The sequence below is a fragment of the Rhineura floridana genome, chromosome 6, assembly GCF_030035675.1.
Source record: "Rhineura floridana isolate rRhiFlo1 chromosome 6, rRhiFlo1.hap2, whole genome shotgun sequence".
NCBI lineage: Eukaryota > Metazoa > Chordata > Lepidosauria > Squamata > Rhineuridae > Rhineura > Rhineura floridana.
Window position 1 is genome coordinate 32,845,785 of NC_084485.1, and position 22,510 is coordinate 32,868,294.

The 22,510-nt window shown below is 42.5% G+C and overlaps 1 protein-coding gene across 16 annotated transcripts in view; it reads left to right on the top strand.

Annotated features, from left to right (window-relative positions):
* The window catches only part of ZMYND8 (zinc finger MYND-type containing 8), a 167,879-nt gene that overhangs the window by 41,417 nt on the left and 103,952 nt on the right, over positions 1 to 22,510 (top strand). For all 16 annotated transcript variants that reach the window (XR_009763400.1, XR_009763399.1, XR_009763401.1 and 13 more), the window contains one exon: positions 10,229 to 10,299. Coding sequence is in view for 2 of the 16 variants with exons in the window: in XM_061631385.1 (XP_061487369.1) it covers positions 10,229 to 10,299 (71 nt within the window). In the remaining 14 variants the exon portion in view is untranslated. Of the gene's footprint in view, positions 1 to 10,228; positions 10,300 to 22,510 lie in introns of those variants that run through there.

Below are 22,510 nucleotides of genomic sequence, written 5' to 3' on the forward strand. Positions count from 1 at the left end.
TCCCCCCCGTCAGTTTTACCTATCTTAAGCATAATTGCATGGGAGTAAATCCCACTGAACTCAATAAACATGCAAATGACCACATCTGTCCTTCTTCTCCCCTCCCCCTCCTGCCTGCTCCCATCCCAGTCCTCCCCTCTGCCTTTCCACCCCTCCCTACTCCCTTCCCCATCCCCTGTGGTCAGTTTCACCTATCCTAAGCATGATTGCCGTGCATGTGTGTGTGTGTGTGTGTGTGTGTGTGTGTGTAAATCCCACTTAACTCAATAACCATGCAAATGATCAATCCATTCTCAGCAAACTTGCACAGGATCTCATTTCTTACCTCCCGGATTAAAAAGCAGGGAAATTCACTAATAGGCAAAAAAAACTTGCGGTTTAAGAATGTACCTATAGCCCACAGATATTTCTACCAAACTTTAAAAAGCAGGGAAATTGGGCAGCTATAGTGAATGCACCAGGGGAGCAGGAGATCTGAACCCCTCTCTGAGATATTGTACTGCCCTACAAAGTTGTCAAAATGCAAACACAATTTGGGTTGGTCTTTCACAATCCAATCGACTTCCTGTGTAGCTTGGAAGAATTTGGTAACATGTGCCTCTGAGCATATGGTGAGTGGTGGCAACACCTGTAATCAGCCCAAATAATAGAAAGAAGATATGTCCTGTGCTGATCTTGTTTTAGCCGGGAGGAAGCAACATTATTAAGACAGTTGATACAGTTCAGATGGTCACTTTAAATATGTCTGATTTACTTTGCAATTTTAGTGAAGTTTTCTATAGGAAATCATTTTCTTTTGCTTTTGTTTCTATGAATATGTGAAGTACAGCAACACTTTGCAAAATTTATACTAAAAAAACTCCAAACATAATTGCGGAATAATGGCACTGACTTCTGCAAAATAGTCTCCAGTGGACCTCAGAAGTGTCTCAATTTCCACAAGATAAAACAGTGGGAGGTGAAATATATTCTAGCAAAATTCTAGGTCTCTATGTTTTTAATTGATCGTGAACACCTTGCCTTAAATAAAGTGGTTTAAACATAGCAGGCTGAAAACATGCATCCTCTTTTTTCTAACAACTAGAGTCATTGCTAAAGTAGCAACATATTGTAATCAGTCTGATTTTACATTAAACTGCAGTTTCAGGTCCAACTGTTAATGCACCCAAAATAGAAATAGACCATAACCTCCAGTTTGAAACAAAAAAGGCTGTCTTCACCATCATATGACATTGACCAATAAAAAGGCTTTGAAATTAATAAAAATAAATTTGACACAGATTTCTAGGATGAATAATGAGGGAAATAAACTTTTCTAGTTTAGATTCTCTGTAGAAACATTAGTAACACAGGAAAGAAGCAAAGTAAGAAGAACACCAACAAACATACAAGAATATAATTCTCCATCTTTGTAGATGGCAGGTGTTGCCACCACTCACCATATGCTCAGAGGCACGTTACCAAATTCTTCCAAGCTACACAGCAAGTGGATTGGACTGTGAAAGACCAACCCAAATGGTGTTTGCATTTTGACCAATTTGTAGGGCAGTACAATATCTCAGAGAGGAGTTCAGGTCTCCTGCTCCCCTGGTGCATTCACTATAGCTGCCCAATTTCCCTGCTTTTTAAAGTTTGGTAGAAATATCTGTGGGCTATAGGTACGTTCTTAAACAGCACGTTTTTTTGCCTATTAGTGAATATTCACTTATCTTTTAGGCTTATTTGAATGTTTCCACAAACATGTTGATATAAATTAGTTCAGAAGATGCAATATACTTTGTGAAAGATTTTTGAAAGATACCTCTGAAGGAAAAGACAATAAGGGCCTCATATAGATCATTAGCTGTTTAAAAACAAAAAGCTAAGGGGGCTAATGGGCTTCCTCAAGAATCTCTTATGGAGCTGGTGTAATGTAACCTATTCATGAATGATCTAGTCAAGGACAATGAATGAGGTGGCCAAGTTTGCATATGATAGCAGGTCACCAAGCAAACTGCAAAGATTTCCAAAACAACCTCCAACGTGGGGGGCTGGGCAACAAAATGTCAGGTGAGATTATAGCCGTTTGCAGGCATTACAAATGTGCAAGTATGGATGTGCACACCAGCCCCACTCCATCCTTGCCACATTGGCTGTATCTTAAGGGGCTTGTCCGTGTGTTTGCCTGAACAGGCTTACAAGTCTCACTGTATTTGGAAACCTGATTGTGCAGTGTCCTTTATTACAATTAGGCTTATAAGTGTGTTCAAGCGAATATACTTATAAGCCTCTTTCAAACCTTGCTATTAAATGTGACAAGGTCAGGAGTACAGCAGGCAGCACATACATCCCTGTGCTACCTCAACACTTACAAATGTATAATCTCTCATGAGACTTTGTGTGTGAGAAAATATAAAGTGATGCACATTGGGACAAGTAGTCTGGGTATATTTACTGTGGCTGCAGTCATTTTAGACCCTATGTAACCAAGAAATCTTATAGTTATAGTGGAAAGCTCACTAAAAACATCTGTTGAGGAACTGTGGCATAAAAAAGACAAGTTCCAAGTTAGGAAAGGTATTGCAAGAAAAACTGCAAATCTTATAATTAGTTTCACTATATAAATCTACATGGCACCCATATTTAGAATACTGGGTGCAATTCGTGTTTTCTCCATTTCCTGTAGTCTCTTCTAAAGTTGGAGGAGGTATAGATAAGAGCGAAGAGCAACTGGAATCATGAGAATTTGGAGTTTCTTTCTTGTAAGGAAATATTAAACAGGATGGGTTTTATTAGTTTTTAAAAACAGATGGGCAAAGGGAGACAGACCAGAGGTTTTATAAAATTATGAATGATATAGAAAAGAAAAAGAGGCTCTCAAAATACAGGAATACCCCGCATTAACATACGCAATGGGTCCAGAGCGAGTACGTAAACCGAAAATGTACTTAAAAGTGAAGCACTACCTTTTTCACTTATCAATCGTTATACTGCACTGCAATCATCATATACGGGCATAACTGATGTAAATAACGCATTTATAACTAAAATAAACACAGTAGGCCTTATTTTAAGAAAAAGTTTGTAGTTGGAAACTGATCGGGCGGTGGCGTCATGCTGTTAAGTGTCTGTTCTTGCGAAGCGAGCATACGTAAACGGGGATGGTGCTACTGTAAATATGTCCGTACTCGCAAGTGTCCGTAAAGTGAAGGTCCGTATAGCGGGGTATTCCTGTAACTAAAACTTGAGGTCATTCAGTTAAACTAATTGACAATAGTTTTTCAGACAGACAAGAGTATTTTTTTCACACATCATAGCTAAGATGGCTTCAAAAAGGGATTAAACAGTTGCTATAGACAGGTTTGTTGATGGCCATTAGACATGATAGTTAAAAATGAAAACTCCAGGTTCATAGGTAGTTTAACTTGATTACTAAGTGCAAGGGACATTCAAGAGGGTATAACTATTGTGAACATGCCTTCAGTAGTCATACTGGGACATTATGGTCTTATAACCATGGTTTATGAAGCCATGGGTGCAAGCTCTTCCCTCATCCTTCCTTTCAACCCATTATGCACTGGCTTCAGTATGGGGATCTATTAAGTCAGAATTCCCCATTTTGCCTGAATCAGGGCATTCTAGTTTAATGTCAGTTAACAAAGAAGTATGATTGTCTGAACTCAGCTGTTGTGAGTTTCGCAGAGACATTTGGCCAACTTCTTTTATAAATAAAATGCAGGGCCTTGATGCAATTTAACAAAGCATTCTTTCCATTTTTATGACCTTCAATATTCCTGCTGTGTCATATTTGAACCTCTGTCATCTAGCCATCTGTATTTTGTATTATTCCAGTTGGGCAGGGTTCACAGGTTCCTGTCCACCATCCTCTTCCCATCTGCTTCTTCTAGTAATGACACTTCCAATATCTGTGTCTTCCTAAGAATTCGCAAGTCACTTGCTAATGGTATGTACATGTTTTGCTGTGGCCTGAGCACAGAATTCAGGAGAGTTTCTGCTCTTCTTTGCCTAGAGAAGTATGAGGACTTGCTGAGATCTCAGGCTAACTTCAAAAGCATGGAGAAATGGCAGGGTCTCTCCTTGTTGCTGCAATGAGTCTCAGACATTTTGAGATCCATGAAATAATTTGCTGCTTTCTTACTGCACCTGCCTGAGGGGGACCTCAGCTGCCACGAGAACAGGGAGGGACTGGTCTCTCCTAGTTGTGCCTGCCTGGGTTTTTGGTGCATCACCAAAGCAGATATGAGGCTCAGGGAAGTTGCTGTTGTCTATAAAAATTAGTTATTCCTCGCCAGACTTCCTGTTCGACTGAGTGCCAGTTCAGAGCATTTGTGCCTGACATTGGATGAACAGGATGAATAGGGATTCTGTCTGCGTACCCCCCACCTTGCAGCCCAGCAGTCTTCCTGCCAGAGCTGACAGAGGTCATCTTGGACATGAGGTTGAGATTCCTCAGGCTGTTGGACTTGAGGGATTTTAATATCCACGCTGAGGCTGCTGTTCCCAGGGTGGTTCAGGACTTCATGGCTTCCATGACAGCCATGGGGCTGTCCCAACATTTCATCAGCCACATGCCTGCCCACACACTGGACCTAGTTTTCTTGAGGGGGTAGGAAAAGGGTAATCTAAAGGTGAGGGGTTTTGATAGCATTCCCTTCTCATGGTCAGATCACCCCGTTGAAGTTTACACTGTCAGTGAATTTTCACCTCTGTAGAAGCAGGGGGACCTATTAGAATGGTCTGGCCTCAGAGGCTGATGAATCTATTGGTTTCTAGACTGGTCTGGAGTCTTTTCTGGCTGATAGGTCTGGTCAGTCTGAGGAATATGGATATTATTACTTGGCTCAGCAGTACTACATGAGAGAGGGATCCTGCGATTGTTGCTGATCGCAAGCTGAATATGAGCCAATATTGCGATGTGGCTGCAAAAAAGGCAAATGATATTTTAAGCTGCATTAACAGAAGTAAAGTTTCCAAATCATGTGAAGTACTAGTTCCTGTCTATTCTGCACTGGTTAGGCCTCATCTTGAGTACTGCATCTAGTTCTGAACACTGCACTTTAATGAGGATGCAGACAAACTGGTTCAGAGGAGGGCAGTAAGGATGACCAGGTGACTGGAAACGAACTCCTTTGAGGAAAGACTGAAAGAACTGGGCATGTGTAGTCTTGTGAAGAGAAGACTGAGGGGATGTATGATAGCACTCTTCCAGTACTTGAAGGCTCATAGAGAGGAGGGCCAGGATCTCTTCTCGATCATCCCAGAGTGCAGGACACTTAATAATGGGCTCAAGTTACAGGAAGTCAGATTTTGGCTGAACATCAGGAAAAACTTCCTAACTGTTAAGAGTGATACGACAATGGAACCGAACCAATGACCTAGGGAGGTGGTGGGCTCTCCAGCACTGTGGTATACCCTGGAGTAGAAGGCAAAGAGACAAGATGGCTAGAATATAAGTGGAGGAATACTCCAAACAATACAGTTGAACACAGTTGTATGTTCATTCCTGAGCCTACTTTGTGGTGGAAGGCAAGAGTTGCTTCTCTGTCTCCATTGCATACCTGTTACTTTGTTCAGCAGAGCTTCATAGGATAAAAGGGACCTTTTGCATACAGACCCGAAGGAAGTTGCGGAACAGTCAGTTGTTTGCTGTGGCTCACTTGGAAGGCATTTTGAGGATAAAATTGCTTGTATCTGTATAGACTAGACTCTGCTTTTCTAGCAGGACAGTTTCTAGATGTACCCCGAGTGCTGTCAGGTCATCTGTTAACTCGTTGTTGTTGTTATGTGCCTTCAAGTCAATTACGACTTATGGCGACCCTATGAATCAGCGACCTCCAACAGCATCTGTTGTGAACCACCCTATTCAGATCTTGTAAATTAATGTCTGTGGCTTCCTTTATGGAATTAATCCATTTCTTGTTTGGCCTTCCTCTTTTTCTACTCCCTTGTGTGTTTCCCAGCATTATTGTCTTTTCTAGTGAATCCTGGCTTCTCATGATGTGTCCAAAATATGATAACCTCAGTTTCATCATTTTAGCTTCTAGTGATAGTTCTGGTTTAATTTGTTCTAACACCCAATTATTCATCTTTTTCGCGGTCCATGGTATGCACAAAGCTGTCCTCCATCACCACATTTCAAATGAGTTGATTTTTCTCTTATTGCTTTTTTCACTGTCCAACTTTCACATCCATACCTAGAGATCGGGAATACCATGGTCTGAATGATCCTGACCTTAGTGTTCAGTGATGCATCTTTGCGTTTGAGGACCTTTTCTAGTTCTGTCATAGCTGCCCTCCCCAGTCCTCGCCTTCTTCTGTTAACTCAGAGGTCATTAAAATTTGTTAATGAACACATTTCAGTAGATAAGGTTTGAGGATGTGGACAATGTGTTTGGATGGAAGTAGGTGGCCATTTGTGTTCTTGACCATTGTGACTGATAATATCTGGCAGGGAGGGGAGTCCTGGCTGGGTCAAGGAGGAAAATTAATGCCTGTCTAAGAGGGAGTGGTTACAGGCCACTTGAAGGAGGTAGCAGTGAGACCATTCCTTAAGAAACCTTCCTTGCACCCAGAAGATCTGAGTAACTATAAGCAAGTTGCAAATGTTCCCTTCCTGGGTAAGGTTATCAAGTGGGTTGTCTCCAACCAACTCCAAGATCTCTTGGATGAGACTTACTATCTAGATCAGCCTTTCCCAGCTAGTGGGCCACCAGATGTTGTTGGACCACAACTCCCATCCTCAGCCAGCATTGCCAATGGTCAGGAAAGATGGGAATTGTGGTCCAACAACATCTGGTGGCCCACTAGTTGGGAAACGCTGATCTAGATCAATTTCAAATGGGGTTTAGGCCCAGTTTTGGCACTGAGACCACCGTGGTCACCCTGTACAGTGACCTATGTAAGGAGAGAGAGAGGAAGAGTGTGTTTCTCTTGGAATTAAAAGCTGGCAAGAGGTCAAAGAGAACCATCAACCGTGTTATCTTTCTGTGGAGGCTGTCTGAGAGTAGGTATTGCAGTGGCTCCTTTCCTACTTAGATGCTACAGGGTTTGATTTTATTCCTCATGCTGTTTAGCATATACATGAAATGGCTGAGTTGGGTTATTGGAGCTCTGCAATGTATTCACAACTCTACTTCTTTAAAGCAGAAGCAGATGTGGCAGTGTGCTGCATCAGCCTTGATAATGGACTGGATGAGAGCCAACTAAGAGTGAGACACTGTTAGCGGATGATATCTCTGTCCGGATGAGTAGAATGCATCCTGTTCTGGATGGAGTTCCATTCCCTTTTAAGGAGTAAGTGTAAAGTCTGGGGGTGGTCTTGGATCCAACAGCACCATTGGAAACACAAGTGGCATGGAGTGCCTTCTTTCAGCTTTGACTGGTAGCCCAGCTGTGACCCTGTGTGGATAACCTGGCTTTGGTTGTCTGTGGGCTGGTAATCTACAGGTTATACTAATGTCGTATGTGAGGCTTCCTTTGAAGACTGTTTGGAAACTACTGCTAGTGCAGAATGTAGCAACTAGATTGTTACTAAGACAAAAAGGCATGATCATGTAACACCAGTTCTGGCCCAGCTGCACTGGCTGCCAGTTTGTTTCTGGGTCCTATTAAAAGGGCTGGTTCTATTGGCTGCCTTGATCCTGAGATCATCATCTCAGCTCCTTCTCTGCATGTCACCTCCAAGGGAAGTCAGGAGGGTGGTGAAAGAAAGATTCTTTGCTGTAGTATCTCCCTATCTATGGAATGCTCTTCCCAGGAAGACCTCCCTAATGCCAACTTTGTCATAGTTTCAACGCCAGGCAAATACGTTTTTGTTTTCCCAGGCATTTGGCCAGCACCAATAATTGAATGTTTGTATTTTGAGTATGCTTATGTATTTTTATTGTATTTTGATTATGGTTGCAAATTGCTTCAGGACTTTTTATAGTGGAAAGTGTAGAAGACCTCCCTGGACCCAGAAGTGTTAAACAACTGTTGCTCAGTGGCAAATATCCCCTTTTCGGGCAAGGTGCTTGAGAAGGTGGTGACTGTCCAGCTTCAATGTTGGAGGAAACATTACTTAGATCCATTCCAGTCTCGCTTCAGGCCTGGCCATGGCACTGAGTCATCCTGATTGATGAACATCTGTAGGGAGAGAGATGGGGGGAATGCAGCCATGCTTGTTCTCCTTGATCTCTCAGCTGCATTTGATACTATTGATCACGGTATCCTTCTGGAACATCTCAAGGAGGTGGGGGTTGGGGGCACTGTGCTTCAGTGATTCCGCTCAAAAATTAATTATGGGTGGCTACTGTTCAGCACCATGGGAATTATCCTGTGGTGTTCCGCAGGCTTCCATCTTGTCCCCCATGCTATTTAATATCTATATGAAGCCACTGGGAGCTGTCATCAGGCAATTTGCAGTGAGATGCCTTCAATATGCAGATGAAACCCAGCTCTACCTATTATTCCATCTGAATCGGAAGAGGCAGTTGAGATGTTGAACCAGTGCTTGGAGGCAGTGATAGACTGGATGTGGGCCAATAAATTGAGTCTGAATCCAGAAAACACAGAGGTGTTATGTGTCCAGAGTTCTCATGTTCAGGAGGTGGGAAGATGGCCTGTTCTGGATGGGGTTGCTTTTTCCTTGAAGGAGCAGGTCCTCAGTCTGGGGATACTCCTTGTTCCAACACTATCACTGGAGGTTCAGGTGGCCTCAGTGGCTAGGAGTGCCTTTTTCCACCTCCGACTGGTTCACCAGATTCAGTCTCTTTTCAACAGAGAAGTCTTGGCCACAGTGCTCCATGCTCTGGTAGCTTCCAGATTGGATTATTGCAATGCACTCTCCGTGGGGCTGCTCTTGTAGATGACTCAAAAACTTCAACTGGTCCAAAATGCAGCAGCCAGGTTACTGGTGAAGGTTCCTTTTTGAACTCATATAACCCCTGTTTTAAAACAGCTTCATTGATTGGCAGTTTGTTTCCGGGCCCAGTTTAAGGTGCTCACATTAGTGTTTTAAGCCCTAAACAACAGGTCTCAAACATCTGAAAGAGCACCTCCTACCCTACAGACCCTCTCGGGCGTTGAGATCAGCAAGGGGGGCCCTTTTGCTAGTTCTGACATCCTCAAAAGCTCGGAGGGGTGGCCCAGGAGAGGTCATTCCATATGTCAGCCCTCAAGTGGAACTCCCTCCCCACTGAGGCGTGTCTGGCAATTTCATTGAACAACTTTTGGTGAATACCGAAGTCCACCTCTTTACCCTGACCTTCGACACCTGAGATGTATGTTTTTAGGACTCACCCTATTTTCTGTGATGTTTAGGTTGTTTTAAACTGTTTTTATTATGTGTTTTAAAATAATTGTATCCTGCCCTGTGACCTCTGGGTGAAGGGTGGGTGGTGGTGATAGTAGTAGTAGTAATATTAGACTTTGTCTTCAGCTTTTTTAAAAAATAAAAGGTGACAGTACAGCTACTCAAAACTAAATTCTCCAGAACCCATTCAATAGATAAACCCCCTCTCTTGCAAAGGGGGTTTCAGGATCTTAGTCCTGCACATAACTATTTTGACACTTTCCCATTCCTGTCACTGTTGCACCAGTACCCTCGATATGTGTTGGTGATAGCATTCCAAAGATCATCATGAGATTGGTGTGTTACTCCGGTGTTGATAATAGAATCATAGAGTTGGATGGAGCTTGTAAGGCCATCAAGTCCAACCCCGTGGATGAGAGTATATTTGGATGAGAGTATTAACTCCACTGTTGCAAACAGGGCTGTGGAGTCAGTATGTCAAACCTTCGACTCCGACTCCTCTATTTTTCTACTGTCTGACTCCGACGACTCTATTTTTCTACTGTCCGACTCTGACTCTGACTCCTTCATAAATGGCAAATGTATATTGATTTTTCTACTGTCTGACTGTGACTCCTTCATAAATGGCAAATGTATATTAATGTATTAATATTAATATTAATGTTAAAATATTAATTTTATTTTGAAGTCAGAGTCAGTACATTTCTTCCGACTCCACCCAAAACTGCTTCCGACTCCACCCAAAATTACTTCCAACTCCATGACTCCAACTCCACAGCCCTGGTTGTAAATGGTAGCCTCCAGTCTTGTAGCTGCGGTGCATGGAGGTGTGGATCAGGCTGCTGGTTGTCTGTCCCAGTTCCCTTCCACTTTATTACAGTAATATGGAAACTACAATGTGAAAATAATAATCTAAATATCTCTTTACTCTCATAGCTTGGCTGAAGAAGAAATAAAGGCAGAGCAGGAGGTGGTGGAAGGGATGGATATCTCCACTCGATCCAAAGGTTAGTTAAAACAATGTCTCTGCCCCTCGGAGCATGGGAGACAACAAGCTAAAACTCCTTCAAGCTTCTGGCTGTTTTATTTCATGTAGTGCATGGAAATGATAGTGAACATGTACAGGGTAGTGACTTGAAGCTTTTAACATTGATTTGAGCTATGCTTCTGTTTCTGTGAGTACTGTAATGTAATTATTGTACAAGTTCCATTCTTTTGGTTCCTGCTCACATGTTTACTAGTTCTGATATAGGTCACTAATCTTATATTGTCCTGGGCTAGCACAGTGGGGAGGACAGTCTAGTTGGGAGTCCAGAGTCTGTGAGTTCAAATCCCCGCTCGTGTCTTCTGGGTGAAAAGGGCCAGCTAAAGATCACTCACACAGTGAGTGGCTCAGGGTTATGTGCAGCCGTGGGCAAGCTGCATAGTCCCAAGGAGCCCAGTTGCCCCCCATCTGGCAGTTGTGGACAAGGAAGGGGCTGGCTTGTGCAGCTGTGGCAAGCTGAGCAGGCCCTAGCCAGCTGGGGAGGACTGGCCTCAGAGGGAGGCAATGGTAAACCCCCTCTGAATATCACCTACCATGAAAACCCTATTCATAAGGTAGCCATAAGTCAGGATCGACTTGAAGGCAGTCCATTTCCATTTTTAGTGAAGACAGTGAACAACATTGACAATGTCACCATTCACTCTTTAGACCTATATCCGGTTTTCTGTTTGCTTCCCATATTCAATATATTATCACCACATTGTTTCTCCCAGCCCTTCTTCTCTATCAACTTAAAGCTCTGGTTTATGCTCTGGTCATGTAATGCTGTGCCTTATCCTGAGTTCTTTAGTTTATCTGAAACTAAGCTGGCAAAATCATTCCTCTGTCTCAGTGTTCAGACAATGTGACAACTTTTCTTAAATGCTTACACTGGCTTCTTATGTCCTTCTACATCTAGTGCAGTTTAATTGTTCTTGTCATTTTAAAGCTCTGTACAGCTCCCCTTACAAATCTTCCTGCTGTCATAACCCAATATATGTTTGTCAATGGCTGTTGTTTCTTTAGCTTTACCATCCTGAGTTGCCTAATAGAGGGGGTTTTTTTGTCATAAAGGACTCATTCTCCCTTGCTGCATCTTAGGTAGAATTACCTCTAAGGGCACCTGTGTGTTTATAACTACAGTTGCTCATATTCATCCCTTGTTCTCCTGCCTCTTCTTTTCTTTCTCCCCCCCCCCCGCCCAGATCTAATTTTAGATTGAATGTGAGTTCTTCAGGGCAGGGGCCTGTCTTTTGCTTACATTATATTATTCTCTAAAACACTTTGTGCTTTGATGGTGCTGTATACTAATACACCTAATGAATATAACAGCCACTCTGTGCCTCTCTGTGGAATATAGAGGAAAGACATTCATTTGGTATCCCTCTCAGTTCTACAAAGTCATAGCTAGCTAGACAGACTCTTGTCAGTTTCTCCTTCCTAGCACTGGGGAACACAGCTCCATGACTCCCCCTACAGAAAGTAGACTGCAATATGAATCCCTTTTCAGTCTTGCTCTTTCTGTGCCTTGTTCACCTTTTACACTGAAAGTGGAATTTCAGTTTTGCCCGTTGCACTGTGGAGTACCTATTGTTGTAACACTGAATTTATACAAAAATTAATTGTGGGGTGGGTATGGGTACTTAAAGCCCTTTCAATTGGCAAATTTGGACATTCTGTTAGTACCAATAATTTATATAGCACTTTTCCTATGCAGTCAATGTGTTATACATACTCAGATAATAAATTCTTGGCAACAACTCTGAAAGTTAGGCTAGAATTATTATGCTTGTTATCTGTTGTTGCCTTTATACATCTGCACTCTTATGAGTCACTTAACATGGGTGCAAAACTTGTTGTTCTAGCTTGCCATATTTCCCTTGGAGGGAAACCCTAAGAACCCTACCTTCTATGACCAGCTGAACATATTAATAAACTGGACTTGGTTCCACTTTGAATTGTTTATATTGGCTATGTTCAAACATTATGCTTCACTATGTTTTAACAAGGTGTGAATGAGTTTAGCCTTCCACTTGTTTGTGTACTTTCCCCTCCTATACAGCTGGGGAGAGGAGTTCAAAAGCTTGCTTATTTGTTTGTTTGTTAGATTTATATCCCACCCTTCCTCCCAGTAGGAGCCCAGGGCAGCTTCCACTTTTGTTGTACTGTATGAAGCAATAAACTATGCTTAAGAATTATTAGTTTAAAACAATCAAGCCAACTTCAAACTAGTTTCTGAAACTGACTTGTTTAAACAAGCCATAGCTGATGTTGTCCGAACCCAGAGATTAACCAAAAGTGGAAGCAAAAGCTTCCAAACGCCACCTCCTAGCTGCATGATGTGAGCCTGGGAGGAAGTTAGGTTTGTTTATATCTCACTGACCTGTACTTTAGCATGACATCTGAATGTAGCCATTAAGTTGTAGCATGACAAAGGAGAAGTTCTTACTTATTGGCAGAATACTTGAATTCTGGGTATTCTCTGCTGTACCTATGGCAGACTCAGACCTTGGCATCTGATTCTGAATTGTAGCAGAAATAAGAGATCACATTTTTTCTGCATGTGTTGCAAGCAGGGCTAAAAGGCATCTGTGTGCTTCTATGCCCCACAGCAGCAGAAGACATGAGGTTTCATCCATTCAACTACTTTTCTGTAAGGAAAGTAGAAGCAAAGACAGGGCAATTTGTATTTACATTTTCAACCACCATGTGTCCCCTCTTGAATCTTAATTTGCTGCCTTCAGGGTTTAGTTAGAGACTGAGCTGTTTCTGAGAGCTTAAAAAGAATTCCAGGTGTGTTGTGGGGTTTAAGATAATGTTTGTTGTTGCCCCTGTGTTTCTGCCTCAGATTTCTCTGTGTTTCTGCCTCAGAGTTCTCTTAATAGATAGGGTATGCAGGGTGCATCTGTTCTTTGTTTTATACTATGTTGAGAGAAGGTTCTAGAGATAAAAGTAAGATAGAATTTTCATTTTTTCTTTAATCTTGAGTTACTTTAAACACTTTAAGTCTGCCTTTGTTGGATTCTTCTTCAGAGGGAGGGATATTGAGAAAGGGGATAAAGTAAAGAAATCTCAACCTGAGGCAACACAGGCTCATGTGAAAAAGGCTCAGGAATAGAGCTTTCAAACAGATAGTCTCAAACTGTGGTCTACAACCCACGGGCAGTCCATGAGTCTACAGAAAAATTGCCGAACAGCCAGATATCTGTACTTGGCTCTGCACTTTAATATCCCTACTCTGCCCCTGAAGATTAAGGCAGTTTTGACAGGGCTAGATTTATCAAACAGACTAACAAGGTTCTAGCCTAAGGACCATGAGTTTCCCCAAATGACACTGGTACCGTGTACGCAATGGTGTGCTGTGAATTGTTTGCAAAGCCATATTTGTGCCAAACCTGACACCATAGTTGAAGCAGACCAGGGAGGTATTTAGACCGCTATGTGGTCTGTTTTTGGAATCAGTTTCAATTATTGCAGCCGAAGGATGCAGACAGGACACTATTTTATTTATTTAATTATTTAAAACATTTACCTTTCTTAGTTGTATATATAAACAAGCTATACTAGCAGGGTTGAGGCTGGCAAATGTCATTGCAACATTTGCCCATCCTAGCTGAGTGGGATTGACTGGAGGGGACGTCCAGAAAGTGGTTAATGCCGCATTGCAAGAGGGGATGATGCTCACCACTTTAAAAAAGGTGGTAGTGCAATCTCTTCTTAAGAGGCCCTCATTGGACCCAAAGTTATTAAACAACTCCTGCTCAGTTACAAGTACCCTTTTGGGGGGTAAGATGAATAAGACAGTGGTGAATGTTCAACTACAGATGTTCCTGGATGAAACAGATTATCAGGGCCCAAGAGAAGACTGAGAGGAAATTTGATAGTATTCTTCAAGTACTTGAAAGGTTGTCACACAGAGGAGGGCCAGGATCTCTTCTAATTATCCCAGAGTACAGGACATGGAATAATGGGCTCAAGCCAGATTTTGTCAGAACATCCGGAAAAACATTCTAACTGTTATAGCAGTACAACAATGGAACCAATGACCGAGGAAGATAGTGGGTTCTCTAACACTGGAGGCATTCAAGAGACAGCTGGGCAGCCACCTGCCAGATATGATTTAAATTGGATACCTGCATTGAGCAGGGGATTGAGCAGGACTTGATGGCCTTACAGTCCCCTTCCAGCTCTACTATTCTATGATTCCAGTCTGGCTTCAGACTTGGATATGACATTAAATCAGTTGATTGCCCTGATTGAGTATGGTTATTGGGAGAGAGATGGGGAGTGCTACCCTGTTGATTCTCCTTGATCTCTCTGCAGTTTTTGATACCATTGACCACTGTATTCTCTAAGAGCAACTCTATGGGTTAGGGACACTATTTTACCTGCAGGTTCACTACCAGAGAATAGCTTTGAAGACTCCTGCTGGGCCACATGGCATTTATGCTCTAGGGCAATTGTTGCCAACCCTTTTGGGCCCTAGGGCAAATCTGGAATTCTGACAGTGGACCACAAAATTGTGCAAGTATGGAAAATATTAATTAAAAAAATGTTTCAAATGTATAAAGAGCCAAACAAGTTCCAGGAATCTCCTTTTCCAAACATTGCAAATTCTATCTGCTGGGTTGCCAGTGTTGACGTGTGTGCGTTGTTGCGTGAAACAGCATACGTTACGTTGGAGTTAAGTTGCTCAAGAAACTTCTCAGATGCATTAGATCAGGTTAAGAGTCTTTTATTAAGACATGGCTTAAGGCTTTAAGATCCCCCCCTCTAGGAGAGAAGTTCTCAGTTCAAAGACATTACACAGAAGACTCAGCTCAACACAGATAGCTGCTAGAACTCTCCCAGTCTATCTTGATGCTGCCATGACAATGGCCTTGGCTATCCGTTCGCAGACTGGGCAAAGACATAACTTCTCTTAGCTACAGATTTCCACACTTTCAGACTTGATGGAAAAACACTCAGTGACAGTGTGGTTCAATGGTCAACAATCCCCCCTTTTTCCCATCATGTCTGTAATTTATTACAACAATTACAATAATACATTTCTACAATACATCTTGCAATACAGCTTACATTTCAGTACAGTTCAGAACATCTCTGCACATTTAGCTAAAACTTTATTCAATCAAACTTTGGCTGTACACATGTCAAATACAAAGTGTCAGGATCCCTTTCCACCAGTTTATGCATTCCAGGACTGGTAATTACCCCCACAGTATATCTTTCTGGCGGTTTCCCTATGTTTACTCTTGTAGAACGTCTTAATGGCACTAGGGCTTCTGCTCTCTCTGCCCCCCCATCTGTGCTTGTGCTTGGCACAGCCTGCGCAGGAGATTCCATTTCCTCAGCCTTACGTTTCTTTGATCTTCGTTTCCCACAAATGAGCTCATTTAACGCATCTCTGAGTGGAATATGTGTGCCCTCCAGTTTAATGTCTAGATTTGGCTTAAATGATTGTGCTTGTGTGTCATCTGACCCTGTAAGAACAACTGTTTCCCTTTGATCCCAAGGCTTTTCTGAGACTTTAATGCTTCTGCTCAGAATTAATTGCTGTGTTTCTGGACACCAAACTCTGAAATATGCATTCTGAAATCCCAAAACAAAACCTTGCAGTGCTCTGGGCGCAAGCTTGCCCCTCCTTTTTCCCTGTGGAATGTGGATCCAGCATCTTGCCCCGAATTTTTGAATGTGTTGTATTTTTGGTTTTCTGCCAGTGATTTTCTCAAAAGGAGACATTCCAAGTGCACTGTGTAATACCCTGTTGTGAATATAATTCGCATAAAGAATTGCTTCTGCCCAGAAAGAATTCCCTAAACTGCAATCCATTAACATGGCTCTCATTGCTTCCTGCAGCACCCTGTTTTTTCTCTCTGCAGTTCCATTGGAAAACGGGCTGTATGGAGCAGTAAAATTCTGTTTTATTCCCTTACTCTCAAGGAAGTCACTCAATGCTTTACTCGTGAATTCTCCCCTCCCCTGGTCCGAGCGTATAGCCCCCACTGTGGTGCCATGTTGAGTTTCGATTCTCTTAATGAACAGTTTCAGCTTTTGCTCAGCTTCGCTTTTATGCTTTAACAGAAAAACATGACAAAATCTTGAAAAATCATCCACCAGTACCATGAAGAATTTCGCACCTCCACGTGAAGCATTTATTGGCCCTGATAAATCAACATGAACTAGCTGGTAGGGAGCTGTTGTGGTTCTTTCAGCCTCCCGGTTAATTGGTGCAATAGTCATTTTAGCTTTATGACAAGAATCACAATCCATTAACTGTCCACAATCTCTTAAACGCATGTCTTCACTATGCATTGGGGTTTTCTTAATCGTGTCAAGGTTTGCATGCCCCAGCCTTTGATGCCATTCATGGACGCAGCCCTGATGTACCTGTGCCTCAGCATTTAACACAGCACACCCTGCTTGACTGCTCTTTATTACAAACTGTGAATCATTAAGGCTTCCCTGCAAACACACTTGATCTCCCCTCATTACATAACATTTGTCTTTGTGGAACAATACAGAAAAATCACAACTCACCAGTTTTCTGACTGACAAAATGTTATGAGCTAATTCTGGAACAAACAAACATTCTGAAAGTATTCCCAGTTTATCAAATCTCACCAGTCCTCGGGCTTCCACGCTCTTCTGCGATCCATCCGCAAGTAAAACAAAGTCCTGCTCATTTGTAGACGTGTAAAACAAACTCCTGTCTTTAATTAATATATGACTTGCCCCGCTGTCAACAATCCAGTTAACAGGTGCTAAATCTTGAGACTTCTGTTTACAAACAAAGTTCACACTTCCCTGCTTCAAGCCGCCGTCCCTGGAGTTTCGCTTGACCGCACAGTCTCTTTGAAGATGCCCACGAGCCCCACAGGCATAACAAGATTTCAGCCGTTGCTGTTCTTGCTTGTTTTCCTGTCTGCTGCTGCTTTCCTCTTTCAGCTTGGCTCTTTGCTTTTCCTCAGCGTTTTTCGCCTCTTGTCTCCGCTGCCATTCCTGGGTCAGCTTTTCCTCAATAAACGCAACGTTCAGACCTCCGTCAGGCATGGCTTCGAAAGCCATGACCATATTATTCCAAGTCCCATCGAGCGAAGCCAGGATCAGATAGGTCTTCTGAAGTTCAGAGTGCTCGACGCCTCGGTCCGTCAGCTCAGCAAACAAACGTCTGAATTCCGTGAGATGCTCACTCATTTCGCACTCACCCGTGAAGCGCATCTGGTAAAGCTTCCATGCCAAACACAATCTAGATCCCGCAGTCTGTTGCACATGAATGCCTTCCAACACGTCCCACATCTGTTTGGCGTTTGTAACATCTCTCACGTGTAGAAGTTGAGAGTCTGATAGAGCCAGAAGTATAAAAGCTTGCGCCTTCTGATCTCTACGCGTCCAGGCCGCGGTCAGTACCGCCAGAGGGGGTCCATCTATAATGTCCCATAAATCCTCTTTTATCAGCAAAGCCCTCATCCTCGGCTTCCAGCTGGCAAAATTCTTTTCCGTCAATCTTTCCATTGCCATGCCTCCCCCAGACAGGTTTACAGCCATGTTGCTCACCTCTGTCTGGTACAATCAATCAAGCTGCCCTCTGGAACTCCGTCTGCCTTTCAGACCAGCAACTTACTCTTGTGTAACACGCTGTGGATCTGGGCCCATAACCCTTGTTGACGTGTGTGCGTTGTTGCGTGAAACAGCATACGTTACGTTGGAGTTAAGTTGCTCAAGAAACTTCTCAGATGCATTAGATCAGGTTAAGAGTCTTTTATTAAGACATTATGGCTTAAGGCTTTAAGATCCCCCCCTCTAGGAGAGAAGTTCTCAGTTCAAAGACATTACACAGAAGACTCAGCTCAACACAGATAGCTGCTAGAACTCTCCCAGTCTATCTTGATGCTGCCATGACAATGGCCTTGGCTATCCGTTCGCAGACTGGGCAAAGACATAACTTCTCTTAGCTACAGATTTCCACACTTTCAGACTTGATGGAAAAACACTCAGTGACAGTGTAGTTCAATGGTCAACAGCCAGTTGTTAGGTGAGATGTTGTAGATTAGAGCTAGAAAATAAATGTAACATAATTCAACATTATTCCTAAACTCAGTTATTGCATGAATATACATGCAGATTTGCAAATAAAAAGAAGTATTTAATGCTGACTGGCTAGTTGTTGGACTATTTTAATTATTTAATTAAATAATTTGTATATCACTCTTCATTCAACAAAGGCTCCCAGAGTGACCATACAGATCACAAAAAAAGCAGTTCCTGGTCCCAGGCTTACAATCTGAAAAGACGACACAAAAGGAAATAGATTGGGATAGAGGAGGAAGTGAGCAAATTCATAGTACAAGTTCTTAATTACAAAAATATGGAACACAAAATAGAAAAAAAGAGCTCAGCAGAGACAATTCACCAGAGTAGTGATTGGAAAACACTGCCCCAGACTATTGTGATGACTGAGGCTGAACATCATCTACAGAAAAGACTCACCAAGCAGGAAGTTGGTTCAAGTCCAGGGAGAAGTTAGTCAATCAAAAAAGCTAAAAATAGCCTGCAGGAATGAACACACACACAAAATTCATAGCAGACCCATAGCACAAGATCAAAATCCCACCTCTGTGTCCCAGAGCACCTTGCAACTGTATAAGCACAAGGTAGCCAGCTGGGCAAGAAATCAGAAAGCACTATGCCACATCCCCTCCCCCATTTTGCAAAAAAGGGGGGAAATGCAGAAAAAGGAAAAAGTTGGGAAATGGAAAGAGTGGCCTCAGTGACTTAGAGCACCCCCACAAGCACAAAGTGGTGGCCTGGCAAGAGATGGAAACACCTTGTAGTGTTCTCCCTTGCCCAGTTCTGCAAAAATGAAGAAAAATAAAACCTCAAAAAAGGAGGGAAATTGAAAAAGTGATCTCTACATCACAGAGCTCTTCTTCCCCTTCTCAGCATGAGTGCCTCCTGACACGCACACAGACCCCAAGAAAAAATATTAACAATCTACCTGTACTCAGCCCTCTTGGTCTCTGCAGAGTGTTGGCCCTTGTCCTCTCCTGTACTGTTTCTGTCCAGAATAGAAGGGAGGGGGACTGGCATCCAATCGGAATTCACTTTGGAAAGGGTATGTGTTCAGCGTACATGCAGCCCAGCAAAGAACTCTGAAGCCTGGTTTCTAGACTGAGTTTTCAGCAGTAGTTATTGAGTACCTTTGAGGGCCCCAAAGGGGGTGCCTGTGGGTGTAGTACTAGTGCCTATATGTGTTGCATTAATGATCCCTGTTGTAGGGTCCCACAAGGTTCTATTTTGTCCCCAATGCTATTTAACATATTTATGAAACAGTTGGGAACTGGTATCCAGAGATCTGGATCGTGGAAATGTCAGTTGCTGGTGATATCCAATTGTTGTCTCTTCATTCCATCTTAATCAAGAGAAACTATGTAGATTCTTGACAGTGATGCAGGCAGTGATGGGCTGAATGAGGGCCAATAAACTGAAGTTGAATCCCCACAAGTTGGAGGTTCTATGGGTCATTGGTTCTCAGGTCCGGAAGTAAGTAGGTGACGTGTTCTAGATACAGTAGCACTCCCCTTGAAGGAGCAGGTCTGGGGGTGCTTCTTAATTCTAAGTTGTCACTGGAGGCCCAAGTGGCCTTAGTGGTGGGAGCACCTGTGTACAACAATGACTGGTTTGCCGTCTGTGGCCATTCCTTGACCTGGATAGCCTTGTTTCAGTTATCCATGCTCTAATAATGTCCCATATACACTACTGCAGTCTTCTCTGCATGGGGCTTCCCTTGAAAATAGCAAGGAAGCTGCAGCAGAATGCTGTAGACCACTTGCTACCTTGCGCTGCCAGACAGGATCATATCACTCCAATCCGGAAAGCACATCATTAGCTGCTGGTAAGCAACAAGCCTAATTCAAGGTGTTGGCATTAGTCTACAACAGCCTTTCCCAGCCAGTGTGCCTCCAGATGTTGTTGGACCACAACTCCCATCTTCCTGACCATTGGCAATGCTGGATGAGGCTGATGGGAGTTGTGGTCCAACAACATCTGGAGGCACACTGGTTGGGAAAGGCTGGTCTACAAAGTCCTAAATAATGACTTGGGGCCTAAATACTTGACACATGCCCAATGCCCACTTTTGGTCCTGGTGGTGTGTGCAGTGGGCAAGGTGGTGACATGCAGCAAGGCATTTTCAGTGGTGGCACCCCATTTGCACTACTGCCTCTCAAGTGATATATGACAATTCTCCACTTTAGTTATATTTAGATAATGGGAGAAAAAATACATTTGTCCTTGGGAACCTGATGATGTTGATGCTGGTTGGAGCTGAGGTTTAGTGCTGCTGTATTTAACATTGATATATGATTTTATTTTACATTTTATATTATTGTTTAGATAGTATGCTGTGCTGTAATCTGCCTTGTGCTCAGATCTGGGGGAAGGTTGGGGTATAAAAACTCTGTAGTAATAGTAATAATAATATTTTTCCCTTAAACATTTACTATTTAAAGAGGCATTTCTTAGCAGCCTGGCCTCAGGCTTATAACTCATATTCCAGTGCTGGCTCTGAAGGGGGGGAAGTTGCATGGTCTTCCAAGACTCCCAGCAGTGTTCAAGTGACCCATGAAGAAAAAAGTTTGAGAACCACAGCTCTAGAATAACAGGGTGGGGGTGATAGGATAGAGAGAAGGGAGGAGGTTTTGAAGGTTTCCTTATCCTTACTGATTAGAAATACATGGTGGAGTTGTTGTGTGTAGGATGGTTTTCATTATGTTGCATGTTGTCCCTTACACCATACCATACCTCTTCTTCAGTCTGGACATTTTTGTTATGTGAATCCTAGAGGCATACTTGGCATGCGCAAACTAAATGGTATCCAGGTAATAAGTAGGTAGCAAAGGTAGTCCCAAACAAAAAAGAAAAATTGTGTTGCTGATTCCCCTCTCTAACTTAGGAATCACTGTTACGTGTTATACCGTAGCTGCTGTACCACATATTTGGTTTCCTAGTTGTCTAGTGAGTGTATTATATGAACAGGGGGTCCTGCATTCTCTTCTAGGATGGCGTTTCATATCTAGAGGAGTAATGAGTGTTAGTAGCATGTTATGGGAAATGGCAGTTCTCTACATTGACGCTGCAAGCATAGCTTAAGGTGGTTTTTTAAAAAAGGGATTGTGAAGAGCTCCAAAAGAATCTCTCCATACTGGATGAATGGCCATAAAAATTGAAAATGTGATTCAGTGTAAGAAAGTGTAAAGTGATGCTCATTAGGACAAATATTCCTATCTTTATACACATGCTAATAGGGTCTGAACTGGCATTGACTGACTAGGAAACAGATCTTGGGGTCATGGTTAATAGCTCAGTAAAAATGTCTACTGTGTGTGGCGGCTATGAAAAAGGTCAACTCAATGTAAGTGAGCATTATGAAAGATTGAAAATAAAACAATGTCACTATACAAATCTAGTGTGACCACACTTGTAATACTGCATACAGTTCTCGATACCGCACCTCAAAAATGATGTTGTAGACCTGAAATGGTTCAGAAAAGGGCAACCAAAATGATCAAGGGGTTGGAGTAACTCCTCTATGAGGAAAGGTTACAACAGTTGGGGCTTTTAAGTTTAGAAGAAAGGCAGGTAAGGACAGACATGATAGAGGTGTGCAGTATACAGCCGAGTGGCTGTATACTATAGCCAGCATGGATTTTTTGCATTCCGCAATGTTAAATTGAAAATAACCCCCATTCTATTCTGATGCTTCCGATAAACTCATTTTAAAACAAAACCTTACAAAACATAGTCCTGAACTCAGAAATGCTTGCTTAGCAACCCTCTAAATTTTCATAGCGATACACAAAACAGTCAGAGAGAATAGAGAGTTTGAAGTGTCAAAAGAGAGAGAAAAACCAGACCCCTGTTGGACTTTTTTCTGTCAGAAGTCTCATGATTTGTTGAAGTTAATTAAAAATCAGCCATGTTCACAGAGTACCTGTAATCCTATTACTGACCTTGCCCCATACTCTGATCTTTATCTTCTGCACTTTAAAAGTTAAAAAAGTTGCCTAGCTGATTTTTAATTAATTTAAAGAAATTTAACATTAAACTCAATGATAAGGCCTGGCATGCTCAGTAAGAACCAACTGTCAGTGTTCTAAAAGCCAGATTCACAGCTGCTTGGCTTGCCTAATCAG